Source organism: Corvus hawaiiensis, chromosome 1, assembly GCF_020740725.1.
Source record: "Corvus hawaiiensis isolate bCorHaw1 chromosome 1, bCorHaw1.pri.cur, whole genome shotgun sequence".
In the NCBI taxonomy this organism is placed as follows: domain Eukaryota; kingdom Metazoa; phylum Chordata; class Aves; order Passeriformes; family Corvidae; genus Corvus; species Corvus hawaiiensis.
Genome location: NC_063213.1, coordinates 70917768 through 70930348, shown reverse-complemented (window position 1 = coordinate 70930348; position 12581 = coordinate 70917768). Strand labels below are relative to the sequence as shown.

The 12581-nt window shown below is 40.4% G+C and overlaps 1 protein-coding gene across 1 annotated transcript in view; it reads left to right on the top strand.

The window, feature by feature from the left end:
* The window catches only part of MYLK4 (myosin light chain kinase family member 4), a 78132-nt gene that overhangs the window by 54055 nt on the left and 11496 nt on the right, over positions 1-12581 (top strand). Inside the window, exons 3-7 of the mRNA XM_048310384.1 lie at positions 6402-6468; positions 6921-7389; positions 8223-8242; positions 10998-11103; positions 11950-12043. Of these exons, the coding sequence (XP_048166341.1) occupies positions 6402-6468; positions 6921-7389; positions 8223-8242; positions 10998-11103; positions 11950-12043 (756 nt within the window). The remainder of the gene's footprint in view (positions 1-6401; positions 6469-6920; positions 7390-8222; positions 8243-10997; positions 11104-11949; positions 12044-12581) is intronic.

Sequence of the window (12581 nt, the reverse complement as noted above, 5' to 3'; positions counted from 1 at the left end):
CAGTGGTTTCAATAGTAGAGATTTCTGCAGAATTTCAGCAGATGGGTTGCGTGTTGCTTGGGCAATGCAGCTGGTCAGCACTCTCAGTTGCCATTATACTTGAGAATGCTCTTCTTTCCCTCAGGACGGATGCCTTTACTTAAATATCTTGGTAGAAGAATTTCAGCTTTTGAGTGAGCTGTAGTATATCAGAGTTAAAATTCTCTCTCTAAAACTGGTAAGTTTTCTCAGGACAATGTTTCCATCTTGTTTTGCCCTGTTCTCTCCCTTAGTGACAGCCATAGGAGTTGTTTCGTGCCTTTTCAATTCATAATGCTGTTTAACGTTGTTTTCATTTACACTCAGAACTTGCTGTCTGCTGTACGATGTTCCCTGCGTAGGATCCCTTCCTGAACACTGTTGGGATTTTTCTGTCTCTGCAAGTCTGAAAATGTGTGAAATCAAAGTAGACACAGCTAATTCCTAAATACCTACGTGCCACATTGGATGGGTTTCGGGCTTGACATGAATGCCTATGTGTTAGAGTGACCATTGTAGGAATCCATTACAATTCCTTTGCAAAACTAGGGAGACGTTATGATGAAGATAAAGAGATAACTGCTAAGTGCGGGAAAGCAAAGCAAGGCAGCTCATCAGAGAGCAGTCCTGTAAAAGCAGAAGGTTACTCAAAGAGGTGAGACAGTGGTAGGAGGGATTTGCTCAGGGAGGAAGTCTTTGTCCACTGCAGCCATCTAAAATTCACCTTTTGTCATCAGATATCCTTGACATTTAGGCAGTTTTCTGGTAATGGCTCCTCTCAACCCCTATCAGAAAGTGTAGGGGTACCATGGTTGACCATATCCTCTGGTAGCAGAGTGCTATTGCAACTAAATGTGGCGTCTCCACCACACTGAGTTTTAGTAACAAGGGTGGCTGCTTTGAAACACAACTAATTTGGTGCCATCCTGGCAGCACCCTGGCTTTTGCATACACATGCAGTAGTGAGAAGGAGCAGTGATGGGTGGCTGGGCAGCAGCCCCAAGAGAGCCTGGAATGAGCCCCACCACATTTCATTCGCTGGGTTCTGCATGGAGAGGTGCCACAGGACCACAGTCTTTCTATAAAGGGAAAAATTTAAAAAAACCCAAACAGGTCTTTCCCCTCAAACCAAACTCCCTTCTTCTTAAATGAATTGTTAGGAAACCTGCATTTCTGGAGTCCAATTCAAAGTGAGTCATCAAAGCTGTAGGAGATGATTTCTTAAGTTTATAACCCTTTGGATGGAAATCTCACAACTGTGTGATCTTGGAGAAAAGTTTAGGAAGGGCAGTTCATAAAACTGTGAAGATATTTTCCATCCATACCATTGCCTGCTTAGCTCAGCTGAGTTAGTTAAGTTGAGAAATACTCTCTTAATAGTGAGGCTACTTAACTGATACTGTAGTAAAAAAATTGCCTGAGTAGTTTGACAAGTGGGTGGCTTGTCCCCACAGTTATAAAGATCTGCTGGTGATTTGGCTTTCAAGATGGAATTTTTTCCTCCTTTCTCACACTGTGACAGTACTGGAACCCACTTAGGAGGATGACCCATTTAATAGCAGTGGCACAGGTGCATATGAGGCACATGTGCACCCTGTCAGTCATCACACATGTAAGGACATTGAGCAGTATAGAGAAGGGATAGATGTGAGGCTGTCCAATGTGTTGGTAAGAAAAGCAGCTGAAATCTTCAGTACTTGTGCTTGCCTGACATTGCTCCTGATTTGAGAAACTCAAAAATGATAGTAACTGGTTGATTTGATTTCCCAGATGCAGTGAAAGGATGTGTCAAAGCCAGATAATGATGAGTACTCTGGTCTTAGTGGGTGTCTCAGTAGCCTCAGATTTGTTGGTGATTATAACAGGCCTCTGTGTATTCCAGAGACATTAAAAGGGAACCAATCAATTGGAGTTAAAAGATCTACCTCCAGAGCTCTTCTTGTGCCTGAAAATGACTCTGTTAAACGACAGCAACTAGACCTCAAGACAAAAGTAAGATGTTTAGAACCAACCTGTCACTGTTAGTGCAACCCGTTGCATCTTCACTAAGGCTATGGTCTCTGTCCTCAGCCTGGTTGCATGAAAGCCTTTTCTACTCTTCTATGTAAGATTCGTGGTTTTGAGAAGAATGGCCTGGCAGGAGGAAGCATCCATTTGAAACAGGACAGCCACTTCTTCTCCAGCACAGGGGGTGGGAAGTCAGCAAACTTTCGTGGGGAATGGACAACACTTTGGCTTCACTGATTTTCTGCTTCTTCCCTAGGATGATATTGCTCTGAGGGATTTTTCACATACAGAGGTTGTTACCTCATTACCTATGTATTTTCAAAGCAGCAGGTCACATAGAACTTCTCTTGTATTTTGTATTGGGGGAATCACAATTCTCATGGTTCAGAGCTTATTTTTTGTGTGTGGTTAGAAAATATTTGTAGATTGAGTTTTTATTTTACAGAGGAATGATTACTTTATCTAGTTCAAGGAGCTCTATCAAAATCATGCAAGAGTCAGAATCTTTGCCAGCAGTTGTTATAGTGTACCAAAAAAAATAATGACATGGAAGCAGATGCACCACCTACAAATAAAAGCAGAACTCCCATGTGTATGGTTTTTAGCACTTACAAGTTTGTATCAAAAATGCTCTCACTGAATATTTTACACTGCTGTGGGGGGTGGGGGAAGAAAAGGGTATGTATTGAAGAGGAATATGAAAGGGCAGGAGGAGATGGATTCCAGCTTTGGTGGATGGCACAGGAGACATCACCATGCATGTGGTTGCCCCGAGGGCTCTGTCATACGTTCTGCACTCTCCTGGGAACCAGTGAGGAGATACTGGGAGCATCCTCAGTACAGTGCTCAGGTGGCAAAGCCCATGGCTGGGTTCTGGCTGTTAGGGAAACTCATTAATTGCAAATCTCAAGTAACTTAATAATTTTGATAAATGAATGGTGGTCAGATCTTACACAAAACCAGGTTATCTTGACATAATAGAGCTCTGCAAACTATCAAGAACATGAGAAAGTGACACAGAGTTAAAATGTGGTTTAGGCATATGCAAAGGTTTGTGTCTTGGTATTGGCAAATGGAAGCTGAGGTTATTGTCTTGGTATCAAGTGAAATGTGATGGGGTGATAAAGAGCCTCTAACTGAATGGTTGGGGCTGCTTCATGAGGCCATTCATTACAGAAATTTTTGCAGTAGGAAAAAAAGAATCAAAGAGTTTTATTAGGTGAATAAAAAAATCTGGAAGTTAACTAAAAAAACATTCCAAGGGTAGGACTGCTTCAGTATAAAGAAGGAATTTAACCATGTACAGATCATTAAAATGGAGTCAGATGTCTATAAAAGACATTAATTTCTTGCTCCATTTGAAATTTCTATTAGAATATATTATATTTATATATATTATTGCTTTTTGCTTAATTTCTGCAGGTTTCTAAAGTCAATTTAAATAATTTCCAATTTTTTCTTTTTCCATTGGTCTATACTGAAGTTTCAGCCTCTGGACTATCTCACATTATTTTGTATCATCACCTGGGCTTTTAATCTGTCTCTCTTGCTTAGGGTCTGGCAGAATTCTGTGAAAGAATATGTTTAAGTCTAGAAAATGTTTTTTTTGAAGACGCAATTCAAAATTGTGTAGATACAGACACCTTTTTCCTGTGGTATACTTTACAGGGTTACAACACAAACTTTTATATTTAACCTTTGTGAAATGAAAATGTAAAATTCATTGAAAGCTTTTGGCTTGTATGACTAGGAAAAAGTACTATTTGCCATTTCCCTAATTTTTTTAATATTCAAATCATTACAGAAAGGGGAAAAAATGTTTTCTACTAAGAAATATTGATTACAGTCATTTTAGAAAATACAGACTGTAGAAAGTCATGTAACCTGTTTTGGAGGAATAATACATAAATAAATAACACATTGTTAGGGATTAAGTTAAAAAGAGCCTTAAGAAAGCTCTAACAGACTGAGGGAAGAGGAGTGGTGTGAAGAGTAGTTAGGTGGGATAGAGGTCTTTAACAAACCACCACACCTTTCAGATGAGATTTTCAAAGAGTGTCACAGCTTTTGGGAGTTGTGGGCTCTCAGAGCAGCTGCTCAGCTGCCTGGGGCTGGACATCACGCATGCCCCTGACAAACTACAAGGAGGTCTTTGTACCGCCTGTGGCTGGGATGGGAAGGATAATTTGATTTCTGTCAGCTCTAGAGAACCTGGAGAACCCCCACCCTTTAGAGGGGAGAAATAATGAGCAAAAGTTCTTGCTTTTATTGCCTGGTCAAGATTTGACAAATTGAAGTCACATGTTGCTACAAACAGCGAAATGTGGAGAAAACTGGGTTATTCATATATAAACTACTCATGTATTTACAAGTACTTCAATATCTAGTCCTTATATTTGTATTTCTTACTCTAGTGTACTCTTGACCCTATATTTATTGCAAATTGATTCTGAAGGAGATCAGTAAATAATTCATTTGTATTCTTTTTTTTTTTTTCATTTAAATTAGTATGAACTCCTCATCTGCTGGCATCTGCTGGTAAAATGTCAGAGATCAGAAATGGTGCTTGAATAAACACGGTAGTAATTTATGTAATGCCCTGGCAGTCTCAGGTATTCAGCACTGTGCAGTGTTCCTTCCACTAGACGGATTTTCAAAAGCTGGCTTCTGTATTTCACACCTGCAAAACTACAGCAATATTTAGTTGGAAGTGCTGTGTGTCTGCAATTAATTCTGAATGCAAAAGTGAAACCTGGCCTCATGCATCAAAGAGCTTGGAGGCCATTTCCCTGGTTATTTGCTCAGCTGACTGTGTTTGATCAGAGCTGATGTCCTCAGCAGTACAGAGAGGCTGACATACTTACAGGAATCCGAGTGCATTACTAATTGCCAACACAGTGCAGAATAAATAAGTCTGTGGCTTTTCCCTATTTTATTTATTTTTTTTATTGCTTTTTAGAGCACTGGTTGATTCCCTGTGTTCCATCTGGCAACATTACATTTATATTTAAGTTCTGTGGGAACAAGGCTCCTATTTATATTTCGAGGGTATTTACCTGGTTGTATTGTGGCCTTTTTCATTTTGTGGCCTGCAGTTTCCTGGGACAAACTGCATCCCAAATAATTGTCAGTCTCAGGTCTTATGCTTATGTTACAGTTTTTTTGTCCCTTGCAGATCAAGATTTTGTGAACAAGTCCTGTTGAAATCGCTCCATGCAGTTACATTCAGTTTGTCTCCACTCTTTTGGCTTCTCATGGAATTTCCTTTCCCTTGAACTCTGCTTATAGTGGATACACATTGCTTTGATTTCATGCCTAATTTCTATATAGCCTGATGAAATTAAAATAAAAAAATAAAGCATAAAAAAATGCAGAGGGCTTACCAGAACAAATGTTTAGTAATAGGACTGGTTGGTGGCCAGAGCTGTGGGACTGATCACATGGTTAAGACACTCAAAAGTAAGTGCCTGAACCTGTATATTTTGTTGGGATGTGTACAATACTGCTTTAGCTGGTAGTCCGTCTGGAAAGTACTTGGAGGTATCTGCACTTTTCACACTGTGTGGATCTAATAATAATTATAATGACAGTGCCAGTTCCATAGCACAGTAAGAGGAAGAAGGCAGGTGAAAAAAGGAGCACCAAGCAACAGCAAGTACCAGGTTGTGCTGTGGTCACCTACTAAACCAGTCTAGGAGTGGCCCGTGAAAAAACACATCGAGCACACAGCATAGAAACAGGAGTTAATATCCACAAAGGGAACAGTAATTGCAGAGGTGAGGACCTGGATTGGTATGAAGCACCTCTAGATGTCACTGCAACATTGTAAAATGTAGGTAAGAGAAGGGTACAAAGCTGAAGTTACGGGCTTATACGCTCCAAATCCTGGTTACTGTCTCAGCCCTTAATAAATTGTTGCATCATTTAAAAAGTCATTACCAACAGTTGATTAAACAGCAAGAAAATTTTTGATATGTGTCAGTAAGATCATTACTGAACATTTTACTAGAATATTAAATATTCCGAGATCTGGTTTAACCTAGTTTTTTAACAGCAAAAGCTAGTACAGGGCAGCAGCTGATTCCTGGATTCTTCTTTGGTTTGGTCTCTGCGGTTCAGTTCTGATCCTTTCTAGGCTGTTTTTATGCCAACACTGATGCTGATTACAACCAAGATAATTTCTTTTGCTTTGCACTGGTATCAATTCAATCGGCTTGTAGTGATTAAAATAAGGACCATCATTTATAGAAATGTGTGAGTTAGAACACAGAGAATTTGACCAAAAAAAAAAAAAAACAACAGGCTGTGATTTCATGAGGACGAACACAACATGTGCACTATATAAATTGACTAATATGTCAATTGCCTTCCCACAGGTCATCAAAGAAAGGTCACATTTGAATGAAACAGAAACAAAAGAAAAGAAACCACCAGATTCAACAGGTTAGACTATTTTTTTTCTCTGATCAACCTCTAGTTCCTAAGAAATAGAACAGAAATAGCCATGACTTTCCTGAGCAGCTCCAGTGAAGTTGCTTGGATTACATGTGTGTTCATCAGCATAAGTGAGCACAGGGTATCCAACTGTTCGGCAAGATGCTTTGCATGAGGAGTTTATTGACCTTGACTTGGCTGACATTAACTTTGCATGAGAAAAACATTTTCTAGTGCTGTGTCTCAAAGAAAGCATTTGTGACCCATGAAATCCCAGTTTTAAATAAGTAGTCTGCTCTTGCTTAGGTGACACTTGTATGGACCTTGAAAGTGGGAGTGGAAAGCAAATGCCTAGTTCAAAATTCAACAGGAGTTATGCTAAGTGTGCAGCCCTACTCTAATACTGTTACTGACTATCAGGAAACCACTGACAGATTCCTTTGCATCCTCTTTACTTAAAGATGGGCGCATCCGGCAGAGTGAGTCCTGTTCTCGGGAAGAGGAAGTTGATAAGCTCAACAAGGAAAATGCCAAGAGGGAAAGTTCCATTCTGCTTGAAGTGGATCCTCCCAAATTTGATACTGAAGAGTCAGAGCAGAAAGGAGAAAGTTTGTCTTTAGGAAGCCATTATGAATATAGGAGACGCTCTTTTCAGGAATCCTTCACTCCAGAAAAGCAGCAGGAAGAAGATGCTGTTGATGATGCTTGTCAAAAACTAACTGTGCAGGAGACAGAGAGTGAGTCCCCAGCAGATGAGAAGAAGAAGGAAAAAGTGCCTGAAGGTGCATTTGAGGAACAGCAAGAGGAGAAAGAGAATAAAGGGGAAGGAAATGCTGATAAGAGTAAAAAAGGTGCTGAGGAACCACCAGCTCCTTCCCAAAAGGAAAATGTGGCAGAACAAAGTCATGATGATGAGGTATCAGAGGGAAGGTAAGATCTGAAATTCAAACTACACATTCTGAAGAGACCCTTGCTTCAAAAAAATGTGTAATTCAAGTTTCAAGTCCAAGTGGCTGATTTGTATAAGTATTGGTGAAAATTTAGCCCAATACAAAAGTGAAAAATATGTTTATGCCTCTGATCTAAGTGAAATGATACTCTTAAAAAAGACTGGCAAACAATCTACCACAAACGGTATTAGCAGTGTGTTATGGTTGTTTGCTTGAGAAATATATCAGGAACACGGGAATTATGTTAGGCTATTCTTTATCTCTGAGGAGAATTCTCCCATAGTTTTGTTTATATACTGCAACATCATATAACATCAGCAAAATAGATTAGGCCATCTGCCAACTGGGAATTAACTTACTGCAAAATGTAGTAACTTAAAGGACAACATAAAAATGTGATAATTTGCCCAGGCAATTGACCTGATAAATTTGTTTACTGCAATTCTTTCTTTCCTGGATTTAATAGATAGCCTCTCAGGGATAAACAGGTTTAAGCTCTCAGGAACCTGTATGTACAAAGTGGAATTCCAATGCTTTCCCCTTGCTTTAAAGGTGAGATTGATAGCCTAATGTCAAGTTTAGAAGAACTCAGGTGAGGTTTTCAGTAACTGAGAAACATTTTGCTGTCGTGATTAATTTAAGAGCCATTTTTATTTCTCAAGGTGAATATTAAACCAGTTAATTTTACACCGTGAAACAAAATAGCTTAATGTTATTTGAATTCAATAGCTGTGTAGGCATTTTTCACCTATGTTTCTAAAGTTGCTCTGCTTTAAGTGTACTCTGCACTAATACCATGTTTTGTCCTTGCAGGTGTAAAAGCTGCGAAAAAGGTACAGGAAATTCTAGTTCAATCCCTGGGCAGACCTGCCAATTTGAGCATAGTGATAGCAGTGAGCATCAAGTGCATGATGAAGGCCTAGTCAAAGATGACAACAAAAAGAGCAGAGTAGTTGCAGGAAGCACTGATGGCATATGTAAAACTATAAAAAGCAAGGAACTAGCCTAAAGGCAAAGAATTTGATTTCATGGGTATTGCAGTGATGAGCAGAGAGCAGTATCTGTAGAAGTGAATGATTTTGTGATTGTAATTAGTAGCGGAAAAAGGTGTGCATGGTTCCTCTGATGGGAAACAGTTGTTCATGGACCACATCCTAAACTGATGAGAAGTAACATGATTCTGCTTGCTTCCATCTTAGAGGCTTCTGTTCTGTCAGAAATTATTCACAATTAATCTGCTTCTGCCACAATTACTCCACTAATACTACCCTCTCTCCCTTTTCTTTTAACAAAAGAGCTAAAACCCCTAAGTACAGAGTGGAGGGAGAAATTATATCAGGTGCAGCAAACTCAGTCGACCTGTGGAAGTGTTGAGAATGTGTGTTAACAGAGAATCTGCAATGCTGTGGACATAGCCTGAAAAACCAGCTTGCTCATATTTGTACCATTGTAATCTGAAGTGAGAACAACTGCAGTCTACAAAGCAAAGAAATACAGACTTTTGTGTGGAAGCCTGAGTGATGCTGTTGAACAGTCAGATAAACGGTGCTCAGGCACCGAACTCTGAAGCAGTGTTCACCACGGTGAGGCAGAGATTTCTAATATTAGACCTCCAGTTTGAGAATTTCGGTGCCTATTCCTGTATGTGAAATTATGGCATGTGAGGAGGTGAAAGACTTGAAGCTATATGTGTGTGCATGTGTGTACACAGGACTCAAGATGAACTTATCTGCTTTGGGAATGGGGTGAGAGTGTGGGAGGGAAATGTTTATGGCAGGTTTGTGCTAGGTTTCTGTAGCAGAAAACAGGAGATAGCCCAAAAGCTTTAAAATCCGTAAACTGCTGTGAGCCCTGGTAGATAGTTAGGGATGACGTTAAGGTTAGTGTGTCTCTGTTGGAGCATCTTCGATCTGTAACAGAAAGTTGTTCTTGAATAGGGAGAAATCCCCTCTGGTTTGTAGGAAAAGAAAAATAGAGGGTCTGTCATGGGGAACATCTTGAAGGCAAAAACTTAAGCATAGTTTTGAAAAGCAGTCAGGCGTCTTTAAAAGAATATTTCCTTGCCCAAAGTTTGGTAATGTTTTGAGCTGAGCTTTCAAAAAGACCTTTTCTTCTGTCACTTACATGCTGGTGCTGATGGAATTTGTGTTGTTAGAGTCAAATTTTGCCTTAGGTTAGAGGTTTTCTTGGCATTTTGTGGGTCTCGGTAACGTGCAAAGGACCCATACTTACAGACTTGCAATTCAAACTTTGCAGAATCCCAAGTAGGTGGCAAACTTCCAGAAGCCCCAGCTTTTCACAATTCCTTGACCATGAACTAACTTCCTGACCATGTAAGTTATTAACACTGTCAAAAAAAAATCTAGGTACACAGCTTGTGTCCTGGAAAAATGGACATTCACTGTGAATAAGGACAATCTACAGCTACATTAATGACCAAAGTGTTCCTGCCAGCTACATGCTGTCATGGGGTTTCTTGTTTGTGTTTTTGATCATTTTCACTGGAGTAATGAATGGTTTTAAAATTGCTCAACAAGCCTCACACAAAAAGGAGCTGGCATTCCAAACCAGAGAGCTCATGTTGAAACACTGGGGCTGTAGCCCTCCCAAACGGTTGAAGAAGTATTTGTCACCTTGGTCAGCCAAAGGTCACTCTCAGGAATATCAATCAAATGAAAAACAATGTGGGTATGAAACTGAAGTCACAACAGCCTGCAAAAAGTTCAAATTAGGCATGGAGGGCTGGTCTCCAGCAGGGATTTTGACACCAGGATGGCAGAAAGGTCCATCATGTGGAGGTCCAGAAACCTCCAGAAACCAGAGACCTGCCAAAGCTCCATGGCTGCTGCAGTGTGATGTTGGGAACCATCACTTTTCTGTGCCCCTCTTTACCTTTTATCTGCCATCACTTTTTAAGGACAGAAATTCTTCAGAGCAGCATATGAGTTACCGTGTGTCCTGAACCATATTGGAAACCCCAAGTGCTGTCCGCCAGGGTGAAACTCCCTCATGTGCACAAGCTCTAAATGTGATCTTTAAAGGTGATGACCACACTGTGGAGAAGGACAAGTTTTGTCAATCAGTTAAGAGGGGATTCCTCACTGTGAACACCAAAAGCTGGGAAATAGCCTCTCTTAGCTGAGCCTGCAGGAGAGTTGTTTCTCTCCCTACCCCACTGGAGAGTTACAGTACATACTCCTCTATTAACTGTCCCCGAGGAGGAAAAAGTAATAAAAAAATCAGAGATTAGGCTGAATTGCAGAGGCCCCTTGTGAGTATGAAGCTACAGTGGTATAGTCCAGTGGTCTTCACTTTGCCTCTCCCTACTGTTGTACAGAAGATGATAGCTTAGCAAAGGAGTCCTTGTCTTGGTAGTGTAGCTCCCTAACAATAACCTCTTTTTCTGAGCCAGAGCTTCTGAAATAAAACCCTTCTTCAATAACAGAGAAAGACCTAGCTATAAAGCTTACAGTAAGTGTATTCAGTTCTTAAATGAACTTATCTGGGAAAAAGAGGAACTAAAATATGAGATAAACAAGCACTGCATGTGACCACTCATATGCTCTCTGTGTATTTTGTCTTTTTTAGATGATATTCCTACTCCATCAGCACCATTTGATCACCGGATTGTCTCAGCCAAAAGGGTGGGGATCAGCAATTATTATAATGTCAACGAGGATGAAATTCTGGGAGGGTAAGTCAGGTGAAGTAAATCGACTTGGAAAGCAAGGCGCAAATTTACAGCCAAGCACCCTGGGAGGTCAATGGAGTCCACATGCCCCTCTAGAGCTGAAGTCATGAAAGTCTAAGCTGTTACAGTGCTTTATAGAGGGATGAAAAGAGGAGGCTGATTTTACAGTGTGAGTGAATTTTGGCTTACTGTTTGGCACCAGCAGACTTGGCCTGTGTTTGGCATTGTTCTAGGTCAGCCAGATGCCCTCAGGCTTTATGACAGGGCTCCTAGGATGCTGTAATACTTTACCTCAAATTACAGCCAGCAGTATGTAGAGACATGTTGTAGTCTTCTTCCACTCAGTGAGGAAGAACATGCATGTTTTCAGATGGATTAGCAGGCTGATCTGACAGGCCATGCAGTTACTTATCTCTCATGCTGACATTATTTGGGAGAGTGGGATATTGTAATTTTTCATGGCAGCGTACTCTTGGGTAAGGCTTTGTTTCATCATGAAATCACAACGCTCCCATGGGAGAGAACGATGTGATGGAGAGGGGGAGATGGTGCACATAAGTGAGGCATTATCCTTACAGTACATCCTTGACTTCCCTGGGATTAGTCATTGCATATTATGAGGTGAGTATAGTGAATCACACAAGTGGAGTAGTACCCGATAGAACAGTGTGTGATGTTGGTGTGCCTAAATGACTAGTAGCAAGTACAATCTACAAGATAAAATAGCAACACAGAGCAATTGAAATGAAAGCCAGTAGGGAGAGGATAATTTATGGTTGTTTATAGTGTAGTTTACTTTCAGAGTTGACACCTGTACCGCTGGATGATTTTTTTCCTCCTTTTTTCTAGAGGGCGATTTGGACAAGTGCACAAATGTGAAGAGAAAGCAACAGGTCTCAAGTTGGCAGCCAAAATTATAAAAGCACAAGGTCCAAAACAGAAGGTTGGTAGAGCATGATATTAGTCTTTTGTTCTCCAAGTGGTCACACAGTGTTCTTCAGCTACACAACAGATCATGACCAAGTGTCTCACACACTCATAGGACCTGCTGGATTACCATTAATCCTAGTTCTATTTCCCTTCTCCTCCAAAACTTTTAGTAGCCCATCAAAGTACTATTTTTGGGGTGTTTTCTGTTTCTTTTAAATCTTTTTTTTTTTTCTTTCTGCTTCTAGTTCTATTAGTGTTTTCTTTAATGGTAAAAACATTTGTCAGGCCTGTGACATAGTGTATTCCCTCCCAAGCACACTGTAGCCTTTGCTGCAATGACTTGATTTCAGTGTGGGGGATGCTGATAACAGACATGATCTGGGCTCCTGACATCAGCATAAATGCAGATGAGAAGAATTAGTCTGGGCTGTTTTGCAAACCTCTTGGCCATCTGGGACTGGCTTTCACAGGAAAGACATGCATAACCTCTTTGTGTGACATCAGTGTCATTAAGGGCATTCAAGAGTAGGATTTGTCTCAGATAACTGGGG